Source organism: Tenrec ecaudatus, chromosome X (assembly GCF_050624435.1).
Source record: "Tenrec ecaudatus isolate mTenEca1 chromosome X, mTenEca1.hap1, whole genome shotgun sequence".
In the NCBI taxonomy this organism is placed as follows: Eukaryota; Metazoa; Chordata; class Mammalia; order Afrosoricida; family Tenrecidae; genus Tenrec; species Tenrec ecaudatus.
This window is the reverse complement of record NC_134548.1, coordinates 144,239,916-144,252,789: the sequence shown is the minus strand read 5'-3', so window position 1 is coordinate 144,252,789 and position 12,874 is coordinate 144,239,916. Positions and strand designations below refer to the sequence as shown.

Sequence of the window (12,874 nt, the reverse complement as noted above, 5' to 3'; positions counted from 1 at the left end):
TGGTGCCCGGCTATCAAGAGATAGAGCGTCTGGGGTTTTAAAGGCTTGAAGATAAACAAGCGGCCATCTAGCTCAGAATCACAAAGCCCACATGGAAGAAACACACCAGCTTGTGTGACCACGAGGTGTCAAAGGATCAGGTATCAAACATCAAAGAAGAAAACATCATATCATTCATTGTAAATGAGGTGGAGTGCAGAGTGGAGACTCAAAGTCCATCAGTAGGCAACTGGATACCCCTTACTGAAGGCTTGTGGGGAGGAGATGAGCCAGTCAGGGTGAAGGGTATCAATGATGAAACATATGACTTTCCTCTAGATCTTAAATGCTTCTTACCCACCACCGCACTATCTTGATCCCAATTCTACCTTACAAATCTGGCTAGACCAGAGAATGTACATTGGTACAAATAGCAACTGGAAACACGGGGAATCCAGGACACATGACCCCTTCAGGACCAATGGTGAGAGTGCCGATGCCTAGAGGGTTGAAGGAATGTGGAGTGGAAAGGGGGAACCGATTACAAGAGTGTACGTCTAACCTCCTCCCTGGGTGATGGACAAGAGAGAAGTGGGCAAGGGGAGACATCAGACAGTGTAACATATGACAACATTGTAATTTATGAATTATGAAGGGTTCATGAGGGAGGAGGAGTTGGGAGGGAGGGGGTAATGAGGAGCTGACATTAAAAGCTCAAATAGAAGGCAAATATTTTGAGAATGATGATGGCAACAAATGTACAAGTGTGTTTGACACAAAGGATGGATGTGTGGATTGTGATAACAACTGTAGGAGCCCCCAAAGAAATGATTTTCTTTTAATTTATGGACTCAGAAACCCTATATAGGGTCACTACGAGTTGAAATTGACTTAGTGGCGGTGGATGTATGTGCTGTCCAACAAGGATCCCTTGTGGCACAATGGTTATACACTTGGATGCTAACTGAGAGGTTGGTGCTTCACACTCATCAAACGCCTTTTCAGGAGAGAAAATCATGACCACGTGCTCCTGAAAATATTACCAACTAGGAAACCCTATGGGGCCATTACACTCAGTCCTGCAGTACTGTTATGACTCAATTCAGTTCTACTCTGTCCCGTAATGTTGCTATGTCTCAGAACGGACCCAATTGCAAACCACAACAATATTGTGTTTTCTTAGTCTATTTTCTCTATCTCTCTGGGTTCTCATATCCATTGCAATAGCTACACAGAACTCAGACAAAGTTCATGATGAAAGCGTTTATTAAGGAAGTTACTAAGTTGTAATGTCAGTGAGAAATGTTCAGGATAGTTGTTTATCAGGTGATGTTACTAAGTTATTTCAGGTCTGCTAATAATGTTCAAAGGGGCAGGGCACTCCTCGGTCACCCTCAACTTGAAGGTGTTCAACTTAAGTTCCGTGGGTCAGCAACCTCAGCACTCCCTGAATTAAGTGCCCGAGGCACCCCACTTCATTAAACCTGACCCCAAAGGCACTCAGCTCGACTCAGGGCCAGCAAGTGCCAAATCCTCAATTAAGCGCTCGGAAGCATCCCATTCCATAAGCCAGCCTCCTTCACAAATCCACTCAGCTTTACTTGCTCCATGGGCTGGGAATTCCTTTACTATATTTCATGCTCTGGCTTCTGGTTCTGCTGCTGCTGCTTTGACGTTATTGTTGACTTTGGGATCCAGGATCTTTGCTACATGGGGATCTTGGGTCCAGAGGCGCACTCCACTCCTGTTTTTTGTTGGTAATAAGATTCCCACCTCCTGCTCCTCAGAGGGCTTCTTTTATGCCCAGAAGGATGGCATTCTTGGTAATCCTAGTCACAATTATTCATAGGAAAATCCTATCGGTATCTTACACACCTTCTTACCAGACTCGTGTAGGAAACGATAATTTGGGGGGTTAGAGACTTTGTCGACATGAACCACATTAAATAATTCACTGCCCCTTCAAATATGTCACCCAAAATTTTAAGACTGGGCAATGAGAATATATAGGTGTTAAATTTTCTTGTGTTTACCCAGGATCACAGAAGTAGTAGGTGGCAGAGCCATGGTTGGAAACTAGGCAAATTATCTGCATAACTTGTCCTTCAAATCTGTAATTTTAAGCCTCACTTCCTGTTTTCCTTTTTATCCACGGAAAACTGCCTAGAACTCAGTGCCTAAACATGTTTACCCGATACACTTCAAGATAAATAGCAATGTACAGTTCTTTTGGATGGGTGAACTTGTTATTTGCAGGAAATCCTTCAACTAGGTGAAGCTTACCTACTTGTAAATTAAGAGTATTATTTCCATTCTTACTCGTTGTTAGCTGCCATTGAATCAATTCTGACCCATAGCAACCGTATGCACAACAGAGTGAAACACTCCACAGTCTTAACCATATTCACAATGGTTTCTATACCTGAGGTCATTGTCGAAGCAACTGTTTCAATCCATCTCACGAAGGACATTCCTTTTCTTGGCTGCCCTTCCACTTTACACTTGGGAAAACCCACCAAAGGATTTAAAAATTCCAGTCTCCTGAGTCCCCAATCACCTAGACTTTCACCTTTATCAGATTACTTCTAAGAGTTTATGGATCACTTAAAGAAAATGCCTGTGTGGCAAGTTTGACTTTGGTTTGCATTTTGAACTAAAACAAGTCCTTGTTTTATTGTTTTGTATGTATGACCTAATGGAAACTTCCCTCCAAACAAACCTGGTTGGACTACAGAGACCTCAGGCATTTGAATTTATCAGTGAGACCATTGATTATATATATATATATATATATATATATATATATATATATATATATATATATATATATGGATCCCAAGCTATAGGATATATTTCTTGATCTACAGCAGAGGTTCTCAACCTGGGGGTCGAATGACCCTTTCACAGGGCTCGCCTGATTCACAGCAGGAGAAAAATTACAATTATGAAGTAGCAACAAACTAATTTTAGGGTGGGGGGGGGTCACCACAACATGAGGAGCTGTATTAAAGGGTCGTGGCATCAGGAAGGTTGAGAACCACTGGTCTCAGAAAACTATGAAGTCAAGGCAGTTGTCCATTGCTCTGTAACACACAATTGCCCATCTGGGTTGCCCCCATCCAAGAGGGAACAGCAATCATCATAAGAGCAGCTCTGCCAGGAGTGTTTATCTTCCACCAGGCTGAGTGAGTATGACAGTTTCCATCATACCGATAGAAAATCAATCAGCAAGCGCTCCTGTAACTTGTCCAAATTCCTACTGAAATTGGCAACGTCAGGATCCAACCTCAGCCATAAATATGAGGCCTAGTTTGGTTACACAAAGGTAAAACAGACAGTTCAGGTCTCTTGCTACCAGCTTTGCTTACTTGCTCATTTGGAATTCCTACCAGTAGAATGCCAACTTGGAATTCAGGTTTAAAAACAAAGTCAGCTCTAATTTCCTAGTCTTACAATTTTGAGTAAAACAGTATCTCTTTCTGGGCTATAAATTCTTCTCTGTAACTTGACATAATACAACCTTCCTTCTCTGTAATTTGACATCATACTGCCTTACTTATTGACGGGAAAATGACATCAGACCATGTTGGTAAACGTTTGAGCACATTACCTGCCATGGGCTTCTATGAAGATCAGCGCATAGTGACTTCCTTCCCTAAGTTCCCTGACTTCATTCCATAGTACTCTGCATCCCGGAGTTCTTGGTCCCTCTTATGGATGAGGTCGCTACACAAGTGGGTCGCTTTCAAGAACAGAAATATATTTTCTCACCGTTTTTGGAGGTTAAAATTACAAATCAAGGTTTCAGCTATTTTTATTCCTTCCTTGTCAGTAGTCCTGGTTCCCAGGTCCTTTTTGGTGTTCCCATGGCCTCTGTTCCCCTGTATGTGCCTTCCTGTCTCATTGATTGTTACCATTGTAAGGTGCTGGCAAGTTACTTTCAACTCATAGCAACTTGGTGTCCAACAGAATGAAACACTGCCCAATCCAGAGGCATCCTCACAATTGTTAGGCTGGGCCACCTTGAATAAATCGACATGTTTTATTGTAATGTGGGCACACTTTGGTTTATCATCTTAAGATGGTGATGATGTTCATGGTGCTACTTCCCCTGGGTATAAAAAGACCAGTGTATGGTCTGTGTGCTACCAAAACAGTTGTTGTATATGTGTGTATCACATGAATTATGCATATATGTAACAGGTACCAGGTCAGTGATACACTTTGATTTAGCAGTGTTTCACTTTAACAAGTTTTATTTATAATGTCTTACTTAACTTCAAATTTGACGAAATTAATTTTCTTCTTGATTCTTTCTGGTACTTAGAACTGTAGGGTTGTAATGTGAATTAAAGAAAAGTGTCTAAATTAAAAAAAAAAAGATTTTCACTCTAGGAAACCCTGCAGGGTGATTCTATCCTGTCCCATAGGGTCACTAGGCTTCAGCATGGACTCAATGAGAATGCGAGTTTTTGGAAGGCTTCGAATGGGACAAGACGCTTTCTATGTGAGGAAATCCTCCAGAAGAGAGAAGTCTGACAAGATTGCACTCTTCAGCCTAGCCTCTTGGCATGAAATGGGAAATCTTGAGTGACATGGGGCAAAATCCCATCTTGGCTCCCAAAGGTCAAAATATATGGCTTACCAAGGAAAAAAGCTATCATGCTATTTCAGAAACAACACTGATGCTTTATTAAGCATATAAGATACTTAAGGTCATTTCAAGAGAATATCATGTAAATGCTAATAAATTAATATATAGCTCAAATAAATTCATATGACTTTTGGTGAAGAACAATAAAAAATTGTCTAGAACATTATCCCTTATAAGAAATGTAATCCTGGTAGGGAATGATCAAGAGTTAGGTAACGTAATGAAGAGGTACAGCTGTAACCCAGGTGGGGATGGAGCATGATAGTGGGACAGGAGGAAGGTCAAGGGAAATAGAGGAAAGAGCTAGGAGACAAAGGGCATTTATAGAGGTCTAGACAAAGACATGTACATATGCAAATATATATATATATATATAGATGAGAAACATCTATGTGCCTATATTTATAGGTTTAGTATTAAGGTGGCGGAAGGAACTTGGACCTCTACTTAAGCACTCCCTCAATGTATGAATACTTTCTTCTATTAAATTGGCATTCTGTGATGCTCACCCTCCCGACGCATCCACTGAAGACAAAGCGGGTGAACAAGCACATGTGGTGAAGAAAGCTGATGGTGCCCGGCTATCGAAAGAGATAGCGTCTGGGGGCTTAAAGGCTTGAAGATAAACAAGCGGCCATCTAGCTCAGAAGTAACAAAGCCCACATGGAAGAACACACCAGCCTGTGTGATCACGTGGTTCTGAAGGGATCAGTTATCAGGCATCAAAGAACAAAAGAATCATATCATTGGTTGCACACCTCCATGATACGATCGCAGAGGACAAATGGGTGCATAAGCAAATGTGGCGAAGAAAGGTGATGGTGCCCGGCTATCAAAAGAGATAGTGTCTGGGGTCTTAAAGGCTTGAAGGTAAATGAGCGGCCATCTAGTTCAGAAGCAACAAAGTCCACATGGAAGAAGCACACCAGCTTGTGCGATCACGGGGTGTCGAAGGGATCACGTATAAGACATCATCATCAGAAAAAAAAATCTTATCATAATGAATGAAGGGGGAAGTGCAGAGCGGAGACCCAAATCCCATTTGTCACCCGTTGAAGATCCCCTCGCAGAGTGTTCTAGGGGAGGAGATGAGTCAGCCAAGGTGTGATGTAGCACCGTTGAAGAATACAGCTTTCCTCCAGTTCTTAAATGCGTCCCCCCCCCCCCATCCCACTATCACGATCCGAATTCTACCTTGCAGGATTGGATAGAGCAGAGGATGTACACTGGTGCAGACTGGAGATGAAGGCACAGGGAATCCAGGGCGGATCATACCTTCAGGACCAGGGGTGGGAGAGTCGATGCTGGTAGGGTAGAGGGTGAGTGGGTTGGAAAGAGGGGACCGATTACAAGGGTCTACATGTGATCTCCTCCCGAGGGGACGGACAACAGAAAAGGGGGTGAAAGGAGACCCCGGACAGGGCAAGATATGACAAAATATTAATTTATAAATTATCAAGGGCCCATGAGGGGGGAGCGGGGGGTTGGGGAAAAAAGAGGACTCGATGCAAAGGGCTTAAGTGGAGAGCAAATGCTTTGAAATTGATGAGGCCAAAGAATGTACACATATGCTTTATACTATTGTTGTATGTATGGATTGTGGTAAGAGTTGTATGAGTCCCTAATAAAATGTTAAAAAAAGAGAAATGTAATCATTCAGTAAGTGAAAATATTACTTTCATTGGAAAGGAGTCTGGGGGATAATGAACTAATCCTATAGAATCAAAGAATATCATCAAATTGCTATATATTCACTTAAAGAAGAATCTTGGATCAAAATGTTTACTTTGGGAATGGCCATCTATTGCAATATGAATTTTTGAGGCCTGCATTGAGAGACATTCTAACGTGGTAGAAATGTACGTATTGCCTGGAAAGTACCGTATATAATCGAGTATAAACTGACCCGAATATCCGTCAAGGCACCTAATTTTACCACAAAACCTGCTGAAAAACTCGGCTTCTACACGAGTACGTACGGTATTTTATAAGAAAATGAACATCTCTCTTATTTAGGGAGGAGTGATCCAATAGCCAGCCAGTTTAGTGGGGTAATACAAAGAGGTGACAACTCTTTAAGAGATATTTCTGAATGTCTTAAGATAGATGATAGCTGTGCTGCATAGTTGCTAAAACAGCCTGCAGTGATCCTGCCTCCCTGCAATTCTGTTGGAATCTACTTGACAACAGTGGGTTTGGGTACTCACCTCCCTTTGAGCATGGATTGGATTGGTGACTTACTTCAACCAATAGAATGTGACAACGGTGATGGGGTGCCATTTCCATATTGTGTTACAGAAGGTTTTAATGTCTCTCATGCTAGCAGACAACTCTCTCCCTTTCTGACTTTAATAAAGCTGGTGACCAAGTTGTAAGCTGCCTCATGAAAAGGCAGACATGGCAAGGAATTGAGGGAGCCTTTTTGACAACAGTTACTAAGGCCTTGGAGCTCCAGTCCAAAAGAAATGGAATCTTGCCCAAAATATCCTTCAATTGAGTCTCAGAAAAAATTCTAGCCCTGACCAGCACCTTGATTGCAGCCTCATTTGAGACTCTGGGGCAGAAGACCCAATTAAGCTTGTCCCGATTCCTGACTGAAATTATCAGATAAAAAAACACGGGTTGCTTTTGGCTGCTAAGTGTATAGGAATGTGACACAACAATAGATAATTTGATGTGTGTGTCTGTGGAGGCTGCTAACAGCAAGGTCTGTAGTTTGAAACCACCAGCTGCTCTGATGTAGAAAGATCGAACTTTCTATTTCCATAAAGATTTGCAGTCTTCATGTGCTGTTTAGTTTTTCTGTGACTATATTGAATTTCCTTCCTGATGTTGTGTTCTTCCTTGACTTGTACATTGTAGTAACCTATTATTATTTTAGTATCATTTATTTTGCTCTAGTTCTGTGAGCTTGATTAATATAACTGAGCTTCTTTGACTGGTGAATATATATTTATTAGTTTTGTTATTCAATTATAGCTTTAGTCATTACGTGTGTAATACTCTTCGCTGTTGTTCTAGATGGATTTTGCCTTGAAATTTACACTGCCAGAGGTCAAAATTCCCACTCTTGATCTTTTTTCTGCTTGCCCTTGGCTTGGTTTTGCCCCCAGCCACTTTAGTCTATTTTTGTCTTGATGTTTAAAGTGTGTTTCTTTGAGTACCATATTACAAGTGTCCTGTCTGCTAAAAAAAAAAGAGAGAGAGAGAGAGAGAGAGAGAGAGAGAGAGAGAGAGAGAGAGAGAATAGAATTAGTCTTAGAAATCCACAGGGTCAGTTCTACCCTGTCCTATAGGGTCAACATGACCCACCATCGACTCAATGGCAGTGAGTTTGCTTTTAAATTCGGTATGTGTGTATATATAAATCGATCAATAGCTTGATCACATAACTTGTGTTTTTCTAGAAGATTAAAAAATCTCAAGAACGGGCAACAAATCTATTAATGAAGTGAAAACATGCACTGCTTGAATATTTTGTACAACTCTTTAAACTGCATTTTAAGGAAGACTTTGAGTTAAGAAAGGACAACAAACAGACTGTGGTTATTTGAAAGCAAAATAAGTCTTTATTCCTTAAGGCTATACATGTACGATTCCATGTCTCAAACAGTAGATCTCCCATTTAAGAGAGAGAGAGAGACAAAAATGGAATTCGAGGTTAAAAGAAAACAGATAAATAGTGTCAAAAGTGCAGAAAAGCAAAGTAACATGGCGGGAGGAGGGGGGAGTAAAAATAAATTGAGAAATAGAAATTATCAGAAAAGGAAAACAATAATAAAATAAAGATAAATATAAGCATAAAAAGACAAACCCAAACTTAAAATAGTAATACTGAATGTTTCAATGGACAACGTTGCATCCGTTTGAAATCTTAGACAAATAATTGTAATTTTCAATAAATAAGTTCAAGTTAACTTTGGTCTCACCAGTTTTAGTAACATGACTCTATTTGCTTTGGTCAAAATCACTTACTAATCTTTTAATGTGAGCCAGCTTATTATAAAGATAATAAAATCTCTTTTTTTGCACGCAAAAATTGGGATTATTCTGCTTCAGCTTCTGATATTCTCGTAAGATTTCCTCATTGATATCCTCATATTCCTTTGTGCCTGGAGAAGATTGCATCTTTTTTGCCTTGAGGTCAAAAAAGGGCGAGGATAAAGTCAGCAGAGTGTCACGAAGGGCGTGGCAGTCCTCAAACTCTGCAGTAAAATCCTCTACGTAGAGCTCCCGCTGCTCAGAAGAAACGATGGTGATGTACTTGGTCAAATAATCTGGGACCTCAGATGTCGAAGCGCCGTCTTGAGGTATAGGGTAAAGCTCTCTATCGTCTTCACTGGGGTTTGGCTCTACATAACTTTCATGGCTTGGAGCATCTGTCTCCTGTATCTCCATTGTCACTGTGCATGTTTGGCTGTTGGCTTGGTTTTCTGTAAATGCACGTTTGCGCATCTTGTTCAAAGGGAATGTTGGATGTGTTTTCTCTAAGAGCATTGGATATTTCGTGGTATTAGACTCATCCTGCAGGTGTTCAGCGGTGCTGCTATCTTGACAGACATGGTCATCTTCTGGATCCTGGGTCCTGGCACCTTCTGGAGTGCCACGCCGGGAACAACTGGAAGCAGCACGGTGGGATGAGGACAGAGGTGCACAAAGGGGCTCTGCTGTCGCTGCAGGAGATTTTACAGAAGTTGCAGCAGGTTCCCTCCTGGCCTTGTTCAATCGGGCATTTGAGGGGGACTGCACTACCGTCGTCAGATGAGATGTTTTACCTTTATTCAGTCGAGGATTTGCGGGTGGCTGCGCAACCATCGTCAGGTGAGATATTTTACTTTTACTCAATGGAGCATTTGAAGGTGACTGTGCTACCGTCGTCAGGTGAGATACTTTACCTTTATTCAAGCGAGTATTTGAGGGTGGCTGTGTGACCGTCGTCAGGTGAGACATTTTACCTTTATTCAATCGAGTATTTGAGGGTGGCTGCGCTACCATCGTCAGGTGAGATATTTTACCTTTTTTCCCTCTCAAGGAATCAACGACAGCTGAAGGGAAACGCCCTTTCTTGCGGGGAATGCCACCTGTATTAGAATCTCTGGAAGATTGCAGAGACTTGGTGGCAGGAGCTTTTCTGGCAAGCACCGACGCCAGTAACTGCCTGTCTGATTCATTGTACCCAGGCCAGTCTCGTCGCACCTGTTTGAATAAATAGTCTTTTAAGCTATAAGTAAAATTGTGCGGATTCAGAACGGCTACCTGCTCCAGAACTTTTCCAATGGTGCCTTTGTCTTTCTTGTGAATTCCGTCCTTCTGCAGTCGAACAGACAATTCCGAGATTCTGTAATCCTTTAATGCCAGCAAATGAATGACTCTGTCAATGTAGGGCTGCCTGTAGACACTGTCGGTAATCGGTGATGTGGGGGTAGTACATGGAGACGAAGCCAATTCTGTGCTCCCATGCACTGATTCTGAAATAGCTCGACCTGCTCCCCGAATTGCTACTTTCTGCCATACAGGTGCTTTTATCATTTTCTTCAATACATCATAGGATTTTCCCTCTGCCTGTATTGTTTTCTTCATTTTGCTACCCACGGTGATTTTCGTTCCAGCCGAGCCCCAGCAAGGCAGCGGTGTGGCAGGACTGCCAAGGAGTGTTGCCTGGAGAGGGGCCACTCTGCCTTGACGGCTGCTTTCATTCTCGTTGGGCACCTCGTTGTTAGCCGGATTCATTGAGGTGCGTAACAAGTTTGGAGGGAAATCAGAAAGTCCTTCAACTCCTTGGACTTGAGTGGAAACTCCAGGAAGATGTGTACTCCTGCGGAGCTGGTACTGGTGAACTGCTTGAGTGGTCTGTAGGTCCTTATCTTGTCTCGGCACTCTGTCGTCCAGCATCTGTGCGTCTCCTATGATTTTGTCTCTAGGCACTGTCATAGAATACCTGTCAAAAAATACCAAACTTCAAATCAGTGAAAAATCAATGACTTCCCTTGGGGCGAGTTGAGAAATTAATTCTAAAAGATCACGTCCAATGGGACAAAGGAGCTAGAAGGCTGACTGACACAGAACCTGGGGTGGGGTGGGCCGGGGGCAGATAGAGGGGGATGGTAAGGACTGACTCATCTTTTAGTCATCTTCCTTACATTTTTATTGTTTGTTTTTCTTTCTCTTCATGAGAACTTGTTCATCCAAACTAGGAATTGCTCAATGATTCCCTGGGCTCAGTGCATAAAAGCAATTTACTCCAAGTAAACCCACCATAGAGTGGAGGCACTTGCAGTCATAGGGAGCCTGAGGCAAAGTCTTCCACCAGGTCATTTAGGGAGGTGGGGCTTAGAGACAGGGGTCCTCATTTCATAGTCTAGTGCGTGCTTTTTGCAATACTACTGACGCCATCCTCTGCACACACACACACAGATCACTTTAAAGGTGTCCGGTCCTCTCTTAGTTCCCTCACATCGCTGTGCATCTCCTTCACTTGCCAAATCTGCCCACTAGTGGCTGCTTTCCACCTCTACAGAAGATCCTCAGCCAATCACAGACTTACACCACAGTGTGGTGCCTCATGCCGCATGGCCACAACATGAGCTTAATAAGGGGTGAGATTGTCACTCTTTCTCATTGCTTTTTGTCTCCAGTGCCTAGAACAGTGGAGGGCACACATAGTAAGTACTTGAGGCCCATTTGTTAAGCAAATGAACACATTAATCCTGCCTGCTTTGGGGGGAGAGTACCATCACATTTATTTACTTAGATATTCATTTCTTTCAGAAATAACCTAAAGTCACATTATACACAGGTAGCAATACTTGTGTTCTCAAAAGTTTGGCTCCTTATTTTTTGTTTCTGTTAGACATTTCACTTTGAGTCACAATCTGGCTAATATGCTAAACCTGCCAGGTCTACGTCGATTGTGACCTTTCATAGCTATGTTTTCAAGATGAGGCCATATTTTTAAGAGTCAAAGCTTCATTTGTTTCATGAAAGTCATAACCACACCATCTTTTCGTGTAGATGGCTCTTTCGTAGGTGATTGTCTTTAAGTCGGATATTCCGCACTACTTATTATGCTACAAGATACTCGTCAAGCTAGCCTTGTCATTGGTCATCCAGTGCTGTTCCCACAGAAAGAGATAATCAACACACAATGAAACCCTCCCCCCGCCTCTCTCGACTTCCCCTGCCTTGAAGATGCTCTACTGACCAGACGCATGGCACTATAGTGATAGACCCTTTGCTCTGGGAACTGGAGAAAGCACGTGGAGACCCCTGCCAGCGCTGAGATGCTTACAATGCCACTGGATCCAAAGACACTCTACCCACTGGCCTGGGCTCGTCCTGCATTCGGCTTCATTGTATGTGCTTCATGACTCTGAAGAGGACTTTATAAATTGGTATCAGACATATGGGCTAACATTGGATTTATGGGCTTGGAATGGACTGGGTGGGGAAGCTGTGTTAATGTACAATTACTCTTTATATAAAACTCTCTCTTATACACATAAGAGTTTATATGCATTTGTTTCTCTCGTCTATCCAGGCTTACACAGAGAGTAGCTTTATTTATCGGTTAAAAAACCTAAGTCCGCATACAGCATTAGGAACACATTAAAATGCCTACTTTGAAAAAAAAACACGTTAGTCTTTTTAAAATATGCATTTAAAAATACTGTATTGAAAACTAAAAATTGCAGCAATATACTTAAGTTTCCTTGATCTACAAAATGGCAAAATTTCTATTCAAAACCCAATAAGGTCACAACAAATTGAATCAAACAAGTACATACACAGGACTGCACTACTTGAAGACACAAATATTCACTTAAATATTAGTTTGTATTTGGAACACAAGAAGGAATAGGAATCGTAAGAGAAGAGCTAAGATTTAAATCTCAATGTGTGTGAAATTTAAAAGGTAACTGTCATTAAACCTTGGGAGTCCAGAAGAAACCAAACCGGAAAGGGCACAATTTACTGTATCAAGAAGATTTAGACTGTATGGGAGCCACTGAAATGTGTGACCTTAATTAGCTTTAACTTTTGTTGTGCCTTTTAGTGAGTACCACACAGTTTAAAATTTTTAGACAACAGTGTTGGAATTGGATGCAACTTTGCTATATGAAGCTTTAACTGAAAATTTGGATACAGGGGGAAAATGCAAAATGAATTTCAACTCAATTTTGAGTACACAAGAGTTGCAAATCTGAGCTCACCTTAAAGACAACTTATTTCTAAAATTTTAGA

At 41.7% G+C, this 12,874-nt stretch overlaps 1 protein-coding gene across 1 annotated transcript; it reads right to left on the bottom strand.

Annotated features, from left to right (window-relative positions):
• Nucleotides 1–8,581: 8,581 nt before the first annotated feature.
• On the bottom strand, nt 8,582–10,525 carry LOC142433763 (RNA polymerase II elongation factor ELL2-like). The gene has a single exon (XM_075538466.1). It carries the CDS (start codon nt 10,523–10,525, stop codon nt 8,582–8,584), a length of 1,944 nt encoding a protein of 647 aa, XP_075394581.1.
• Between the last annotated feature and the right edge of the window lie 2,349 nt (nt 10,526–12,874).